Below are 8,982 nucleotides of genomic sequence, written 5' to 3'. Positions count from 1 at the left end.
TCACCTGCACCACGTATGAATGGCTGGTGGGTTGGCATCAGTTTTGGGCTATCTTTTGAGTAGCACTGATTAAAGGATTTTTAAGAAACACATGTGACTTTTTAAGGCTTTTACATGACAATGGTTTGCACTATTCACTTGGCTATTCCTGGATGGAGGGATTCTCGAAAAAAAATAACAATCTCACTCTACTCTCTGTATTTCTAAAAGTGGAACCTTTGTTACCATTGATGTCAAGGGTGTGTGGGATTGCGTCTCCTGTTTAATATTTTACCCCCAAGTCTTGTATGTGCCTCCTTTCCCTTTCCACCAGGCTGTAAGCTAGAATTAAGCCACACTTTTGAATCGAGCTAATCGACATATGGTTATCAACTCACATTTTACAAGGTCAGCCCCCTCCACAACTAATGTTAGAAAGGAACTTTGAATGCCCTTCCTAGTCTGTCTACTCAGATCCCTCAAAACATATCTCAAGTGTAAACTCCCCAATTCAACTGCAAAAAAAATTTTTGAGCACCAACTCTGTGCAAGATTCTGGGAGACACCATTTTCAAGATGCACCGTCTCTCTTCTCACCTGGTTCATAGCACTTCTTCTACAGTCATTTCCATCTCCTCAATATTCTGGCATTTGAGAGCATTCTCTCCCTCGTTTCTAGGTGTTTCAAATATCTGATCTTAATGAAACCATCAATTTACCCAGCAGAAGTATCCATTTCACATCCTTCAGAGCCTCCAACAGAGGATCAGGCAGTTGAGCAGGACCTAAGGGAAAACATGAATTCAGTTGACATTAACCAAGCCCAGAATCCAAATCCCCCCGTCCAGGGACTAAGTGGTGTGAACAGGGCTTCTGTCCCAAATCTCACTAATCTGGCCAGCATCTCTCTTAATCTCTCATCCAGCCTCTTCACCACCCCTAACGCATCTACCAGGACACAGCAGAAGCCAACTCTGCTCCCCCGACTCTCACAGGGCAAACTGAACTCTCATGTGAAGTTATCACAGCATCCCCAAGAGAAAGGAGAAACCCAGGTGGGGCAAGGGGACATTAAAAGCAAGTCTTGCTCAACTTCCTGCACAACTGCCAGCCCTCCTTGGGCATCCCCTCCTTTGCCGCCAAGCAAGGGAGTGCAGTTAGTAGAACGTACATTTGCAAGCCCAGCGCCAGGGAACTGTGCAGGCACAAACAGGTGGGCCAAACAGGGTTTTTTGCCGTCAAGAGTTTACAATGGGCAAATCACACCCATCTTCAACTAGACTGCAAAGTAGAAGGTGCCAAGTGTTGCAGTGCTGACATATGGAGAAAGCACTGTGGGAGAGCAGATGGGGGAAGTGATTAACTTCAAATGGTGAAAACTCAGAGGATCTATCTTTGGGTTAAGCCTTGGAGGATGGGTACTCCCAATAGTGGGTAACACTCAGGGAGCACTTCCTACCTACCAAGTGCTGTGGTTGGTGGTCCATAGGCATCTCATTTGGAACTCACAACAGGGCTGCTGGGAGGGTGCTATTATTAGTTCCATTTTACGGTGAGGAAACTGAGGCAGGCAGCATGAGCAATTTGCCCAACATCCAGGCTACTAAGTGGTGGAGAGAGCATGTGAACTCGTGCAGACTAATTCTAGAGCCGGTGCTCTTAACCCTCACTGAAGGAGCAAAAAAGACCGTGAGGGAAGGCCTAGCATCGCCTGCCCCATGCCCAGGGAACAGTGCGGGGGTCCAGGAGGCGGAGCCCGGCCTGAGGGGGCGGAGTGCTCTGGGGTCCCAATGGCAGCTGCGGAATCCATGTCAAACTGGGCTTTTCGTGCAATAGTTCATCTGACCCACCACATCCCTGTTGGACCGTACTAGTCTCCCCACTTTACAGGTAAGAGAACTGAGGCACAGAGAAGTTAAGGAACTTGAAAATCACATGACTGGCAGGTATCCGAATCCAGGGATGAGACTCCTGAACACCCTGAGGGGGCCCAGCGTGTCCTCACGTGGGTAGAATCCCTTTGCAAGCTGCCTGTGCCTTGACTTTTCCCCCAGTCTACTCATCCGGTCCCTTCCCACCCGTACTCCTCCCTGACCCCTGACCCCTGACTCTCACCCGCGCATTCAGATCGACCGCCCAGCCTACCCGCACGAGGTTGGGAGCCACTTAGCGCCCACAACTCTTGCTTCCCAGAGAGCTTTGCGTTCCCCTGGAATAAAGAGCCTTTGAGCAGGGGAGCCTCGTCCCGCCCTGCGGAGGCCCCTCCCACCCGCGCCCGCCCCAGGCGGCAGCGCCGGCGGCCGGGGCGTGGTCCGGGCCTGGAGGCGGCGCGGAGCTCGGAGGAACCAGGAGGGCGGGCTTCGCGCGCAGGTGGCTCCTCCTCCGTCTCTCCTGAGCCCCGGCACTGTGCCGACCTGCGAAGGATCGCCTTTGTGCCGGGCTCCGGTAACCCGCGACGGCCGCTGCGCGTCCGGGTCCATTGTTTCGCTTCTGTCTCTTCCGGGCAGGTGTCGGCGGTGCGCGGGGCCCGCACGTGTCACCGCGGCGGCTGGAGCGCTGGGACCTGAGGGCGGGCGCCGGCAGGGGCGTCCGCAGGCGTGCGCTGGGAGATGAAGTACCTGAAACCGTGGTGGTCCGAAGGCGGCGGCCTCTTGCATCTCACCATCCTGCTTAGCTTGGCGGGGCTCCACCTGGATCTGGACCTAGATCTCTACCTGGTGCTCCCGCCGCCCACCCTGCTCCGGGATGAACTACTGCTCGGGGACTGCCAGACGAATCCCGCGTACGCGCCCAGCCTCTTCCCGGCCGCGGGAGGGTGGGGGCGCACGGACCACCTGCACCCCAAAGGCCGGGAGCCAGACCCCGCGGCAGAACCCGAGGGCCAGCTGTTCCGGGAGGTGCGCACGCTTGGGGTCCCTTTCATCCCCCGCACCCGCGTGGATGCGTGGCTAGTGCACAGCGTGGCGGCCGGGGACGCCGACGGGGCACATGGGCTGCTCGTCGCCGCCGCCGCAGCTGCCTCTTCGGCCGGAGGAGTCGGCACCAGCGCGGACAGCGGCAGCCAGGCTGCTCCGGGAGGTGGCGAGGACCCCCGAGCAGCCCCGAGTAGCCCCTTGGAGGAGGAGGAGGCACCCACGGAACCGACGGCTCAAGTGCCGGATGCACGCGGACGCGCAAGCGAGGTAACGGGAGTGCGCGCGGTGTGGGGTGAGCTGGCCCGGAGCCCTGGATGGTGTGAGGAGCCTGGGGAGGGGGCACACTGCTCACTTTCACCCTCAGCCCCAAGGGGTGTGTAGGTTCCGGGACGACTCTGCGCCTCTCCTTTTTGTGAATCTGAATGAAGGCTATTAGGCTTTCATAGGCTTTCGAGAAAGAAGTGGGTGAAGTCATCCTTTTCGTCGTCGGGGACACCTTCCTTGTGTTTGATGGCCATCAAGCGTAGTTCGGGGCTGGGGAGCGGGGAGGAGAAGGGATGCTGGTGATACTGTTGCCCGCTGCATTTTTCCAGCACCTCGTGTACACCGAGACGTCTTTTTTTCTGGAACCCGTGCCCGACTCGGAGGACCCTGAGGAGGCCTTGGTCTCCAGGAAGACGCACGTTTCTCTTTAAGAACCACACTCCCGACCTAAGGCGATGGTCCCCACCCGGAGTTTTAACCCAGTTGCAGTTCGTTTTTGCTGCTTCCCTGGACGAAGGAGCGGTGGTCAGTGTGCAGGCAGAGGCCAGCTGGCAGACCGTCCCGTCGCGACCAGCCTTCCCCTCTCTAACAGTGCGCTTCCCTCCTAGAACTTGGGTAATCGCTTATTGGCATGAAACAGGAGCCCCGACAGTCACCTAGTGACTAAAGAGTTCCCTTTGGTTTATCGGTCAAACCCTTTGGCTTAACTTTCTTTTGAAACAAGATCTGTTGATTGAACTACACGTGTGGCTGCCAGCGGCCCTTCCAGTATAAGGACACTTGATATCAACTTCCCCAAAATCGTTTTACCCAAAGTTTCGTCAAAGGGATCTTTTTAATCCCTTCTTGGCCCAAACCTTAGTGTTCACAATTGGTATCGATCAACGTGTTCCTCGGACGTTGTTTTTGGAGTGCAGTCTTGTGCGAAGTGGGAGTTGGGGCTAGACTGGTTTGTTTGCTGCTCTTCGGAACTGCCGTTTGTGTAGGCAGTTGTGGAACGAGCTTCTCCACCCTCTCCTGGAGGGGTCATTGTGCCGGAGTGCCTGGTGGTGATTCACTGTTATGCAGATCTGATCCCTTCCTCTTCCTGGGGCCGGAACTCATGGGGTGGGGGTTGGCGGGAGTCTCGGTGGGCTCCTGACTGTTGGGAACTGGGGAAGGTTCTTCCCACCCACTCATCCAATCTAGATCCTCACCTCCGTCCTCTTCCACCTCCCGATGAGAGTCGCTTGCTGCACCGCTTACCTTTCCTCGTTCTGTAACATACGGGGTGAAACCCAATGCTGGATGCTGTACCAGATGGCACCCTGCCCCCCTCACAGCCGAATGCCAACCGGCTGGCCAAGTATGCAGGGACCTGGCAGGAGAGGAGACAGTTAGCTCTGCAAGGACTTCCCTCCCCCTCGGAGCATCACCTGGTGGATACCTGTTTAAACAGGCAAGCCTGCCTTGCGGGAAGCTTCTGGGGCCTAGGCCCAGCCAGACCTTGGAGTCCCTGAGCCCAGCTTTCCCAGGGAGGAGGGTGAAGTTCACGTGGGGCCATTCTGGTGGCGCTTCCCCGGCCAGGTGTGGACCTGCTGGACCTTGATGGCTGAGGGGATGGCCTGGTCATGCTGATTGCAGCGAAGATCAGCTGTGGAGCACCTTACAGTTTTCACAGCCAGTTCACCTTTATTGGTGATGCCTTTTGTATGTTACCCTTGTGAGGTACACATCCCTGGCAGCCTTATATCCAATTTGTACTTTATGCAAATAGAGGTCGGGTGAGGTTAGGGAACTTGGCCCAAGCCACACGGTTTGGAGTGCTGGAACGGGACTAGAACCTGAGCTGACTCTCAAAGTGGCACATTGGGTAAACCCCCCGAACTGTCCTCAGGTTCTCCGGACAAGGGTGCAGCTGGAATGGGGTGACACCCCTCCCGACACCAAGCCCAAGCACTGTTTCTCAATGCTGGATTGACTTTTAAAAGCAGATTGTACCATTCATAATGCCGAGATTCCAGTTTGAAGCTCTGGCTAGGAGAAAATGGGCTGGGAAAAATGACACCGGTTTTTGCAATCCACAAACCTGGGTTTAGGGACATCACTTACTAATGTGGCCTCATGCAGGTCTCTCCGAACCTCCGTGTTTCATCAGAGAGTAACGCTTCCCTCCGGGGCGCTGTGCCAATTCAGTGGGAAAAACATGTGTGAGATGCCAGCCCAGGGCTTGGAATGTGATTGGTGTTCTCTTATTTCTCTCCATGCTCAACCCACCCTCCTTAACCTGTCCCCACTCATTTTATTTCCTTTTGTCTTATTTGCCTGTATGTCTGGCTCAGTTGTTTGTTTGTCCAGGGGGTGGGGTGTGTTGCAGCCGGACTGTCAGGTTTGGAATCCCAGCTCTGCCGCTTAGAGCTCTTTGACCTTCCAGCCAGTTTCCTAACCCGACTGTGCTGCATTCTCCTCACCTGCACAGCGAGAATAATAAAGGTGTCTACCACGTAGGGTTGTTGTCAGAAACAGTTCATTCCACATCACAGCCCAAGAACTGTGCCCGCTGCATCTTAAGTGCTTCATAACTTGTTAGTTACTGTCTGCTGAAAATGGGGTGGGAGAGCTTTGCCCCACAGACCACCCTCGGTTTGTCATGTTTTTAAATAGATCATCCTGGTGGCTTGCATTGGAGTCGTAGGAAACTCTGGTTTGATGGTACCGTTTTCCCTACTTTTTGTACACGCACAAAAATATTGAGGAGTAGGGGATTTTCCCAGTGTCAAAAGAAGTACTGCTTTGGTTTCATTTCTTAGCGCGTGGCTCTTTGCTATCCGAAAACAGAGTCTGGAATTCCCCAGGGCCGACATGCTTCCCTTCGCGACCACAGCCACTCACTCGCGACCCATGAAGCACCCACCCTTCAAAGCAACGCGTGGGCGCAACAGAGAAATGAATGGTTTTTGTAGAAGGGAACGGGTGAGGCTCTTTGGAGGTGGAGAGGCTGCTCACAGCCAGCTTCGGGACTTCAGGGAGCTGTTGCCGCTGTGCAGCTGAGGGGGCCGTGGTCATCGAGACGTGGCTTCGTGCCCTGGGACGGGCACCCTCCGCCGGGTGCGGGGTCCCGCGGGGCCTCTTGGTTTCCTGCCCGTGGGACCGAGCTTCTTCAGGCCACAGGGAGAATCTGACGCGGTCAATACTTGCTTCTAAGAGAAAAGGGAAGAGAAAGGCCCTTGATTGTGAACGTAAACGTTCTTTTTCATTACGAAATCAAAGACAGTCCCTGATGCCCCGGCAGCGGCAGAGAGATGAAATTTCAAACACTTGCCCGTTTTTTCACTCACAATCAGGACACAGGAACGGTCCCGGAGTCACGCGCGTCGCAGCACTGCTGAGCTTCACAGGAGGCGCGTCGTTTTGCTCACTGAAGGACACAGGGAAGGCGACCCTTGTATGGGAAAGAATGGCACAGGGCAGAGTAGTAGTGTCCTGGGACTACCAGAGCAAAGAACGACACACTGGGTGGCTGAAACACCAGATCTGGAGTGTCTCGCAGACCCGAAGGTGGTGGCAGGGCTGTCCCCTGCTGAAGGCTGGGAGAGGGAGCGTCTGCCCCAGGCCCTCCTCACCTGTGGCGGTTTGCTGGCCGGCTTTGGCGACCCTCTTCCCCAGTCCCTGCCTTCACCTTCGCTTGGCACCTCCTTGCGTGCATGGTAGTATCCAGATTGCCTTTTTTATAAGGGCACCAGTCGTGTCGATGAAGGACCTGCCCTATTCATCTTAACTGGTGACATCTCCTGCAGGTCAGTTTCCAACTAAGGTCACATCCGAGGTACTGAGGGTTAGGACTTCAGCGTATGGATCTTGAGGGCAGCAGTTCAGTCCAGTCCATGGTCACCGTCTATCTCCCTTTTCCTGGCAACTCGGGGCGTGTTCAGCTTGCTTAGCAAGTGGGCTCCAGCTGTTGAAAACTGCTGTTTGTGGAAGCAGCTGGTCTGTGTGTAGGATCATTTGCAGCAGGATTTGGTCTATGCTCGTGAGCAAATTTTTATCGTGTTTTGTTTTTTCCTGCCTTAATGTGCAGCAACCCCGAGGAACCCTATTTCACATTTTCTCCAGTCAGCCCTCCATTGGTGGGTCGCAGGCGTACCATCTCTGCAGTGTCCCTGGTGGTGTTCTCTCCATTCCCCCTACTTCTCAGCTCAGCTGAGACATCAGGGTGCAGGGCCCAGGCCCTGACTCAGAAGCAGGCTGGCCTGGTGGTCCAGTGCTCTGGACTGGAGTATGACCAGCTTGGGTAGCTGTAGGGTCTGGGCTCCACCTCTGGCTGTTGTATGATTTGGGGGACACTTTGTAACCTCTCTGTGTCTCGGTTCCCTTCTCGGTAACATGGGGTGGTAAGTGTACCTTTGGGAATTGTGAGGACTAAAGGAGATCATGCAAGCTCAGTAGGGGCAGTACTTAGTAAGCCCTTGACAGTGTTAGCTACTGCTATTGATGCCGCTCTTGGGGCTCTGGAATGCCCCTTCCCCAATTTATTTCTGCCCAGTCTGTTGCTAGGTGCAGGTTTCCAAAGCATGCCTTGTTTCTCTGCACTTGTATTCGGGGAGCCTCCACTAGCTCCTCATTACCTACCAATTTGATATTTTGTCATTCAAGGCTCCTCACGTGGCCAGCGTGACCTAGCTCCCTCACTGCCCTAGCTGAGTTCATCTCCCATGATCCTCTGCCTGGAGCCTACTTTCCAGCTAAAACATTCTCCCTTCCTTTTCCCTCGACAGTCCCCTGCTTTCCTGCCCCTTACTCTGTTATCTTTGGCCAGAATGCCTCTTTTTATTCCTCCCAAGGCTTTTACTGTTAAATTCTCATACTCATCTCAACTGTCACCTCATCTGCAACCATTTCCTTTTCTTTCCTTCCACCCCTGATACACTCTGTAGTAGTTCTTTTATGGGACTTGGCATTCTCTTTTTTTTTTTTAATCTTATATTGTCCTCTTGTGCCTTTAAGAGCCAGCCCTATACTATACTCGGGACAGCCCTCTTAAACTGAGAGGGAGGTCGCTTCGTGGCCTGCTGGACCCAGTCTACTTTGAACTGCAGCTGTCTTGAGAGTGGAAACTGGGTCTTCATTGTAACCCTCAAGTGGCACCCAGGCCCGGGTGAGGAGCACAGGCCGGTTCAGCCAGCATCTGCTGAGCACTCACTCCTCGTCCATCCCCCCACGTTGGTTTGACACCATGAGCTGGAATGTGTCGTGGGTCCTTCATGGCCAGAGTCCAATTAGAAAGTAGGTCAGATGCGAATCCCAATGCGGCATCTGACCATTTAATGCCAATTTGAGTGGATGGGGGCCGCAGGAGGCAGACTTTCAGGTTGGCGTTATAATTAGTCAGGTGGTGAAACAGGATTGCCCAAAGTTACACAGCAGGTTAGTAACCTTGCCTGGAACAGAACTGGTTGCTGTTCTTAAGCACTGAGTAAACCATACCTCCCACCCACTACCAAACGATGCATTGTAAAAACAAGCTTCTCCCATTCTGGGCAGCCTTTCGGTGTGAATAGTTTATTCTCAAAATCTAGTTAGGGAATTATGTTGATATTCAAATACGCTGGTGGGCAGCTGAGGCTGGTGAGGCCCTGCCTGGTACACACATGGGTGTTTTGGGTTAAGTTGCAGGTGGTGGTGGGCAGAGTATAAGCAGTGGCAGAGAGGCCTGACCCATGGTCACCGTGGTGTGCAACCTTTTGAGACTGGTGTAACTCAGGAGCAGTCAGGGTTCTCCAGAGAACAGAACCTATAATATGAATATGTACTATTACAATATGAATGAATATACACATATATACTT

The 8,982-nt window shown here is 53.8% G+C and overlaps 1 protein-coding gene and 1 pseudogene across 7 annotated transcripts in view; one reads left to right on the top strand and one right to left on the bottom strand.

Annotated features, from left to right (window-relative positions):
* The first annotated feature begins 2,368 nt into the window (after window positions 1-2,368).
* Window positions 2,369-8,982, top strand: part of NFE2L3 (NFE2 like bZIP transcription factor 3) — a 29,284-nt gene continuing 22,670 nt past the window's right edge. For all 7 annotated transcript variants that reach the window (XM_045828828.1, XM_045828826.1, XM_045828824.1 and 4 more), the window contains exon 1: window positions 2,369-3,161. In XM_045828828.1, coding sequence (XP_045684784.1) covers window positions 2,589-3,161 — 573 coding nt within the window. In that variant the 5' untranslated portion in view covers window positions 2,369-2,588. The remainder of the gene's footprint in view (window positions 3,162-8,982) is intronic.
* LOC123812287 lies at window positions 8,120-8,291 on the bottom strand (annotated as a pseudogene).

This window comes from Phyllostomus hastatus, unplaced genomic scaffold, assembly GCF_019186645.2.
Source record: "Phyllostomus hastatus isolate PE091 unplaced genomic scaffold, TTU_PhHast_1.1 phas_scaffold_78, whole genome shotgun sequence".
Taxonomy (NCBI): domain Eukaryota; kingdom Metazoa; phylum Chordata; class Mammalia; order Chiroptera; family Phyllostomidae; genus Phyllostomus; species Phyllostomus hastatus.
Note: the sequence above shows the minus strand (reverse complement) of the source record. Positions and strands in the feature narration are given on the sequence as shown.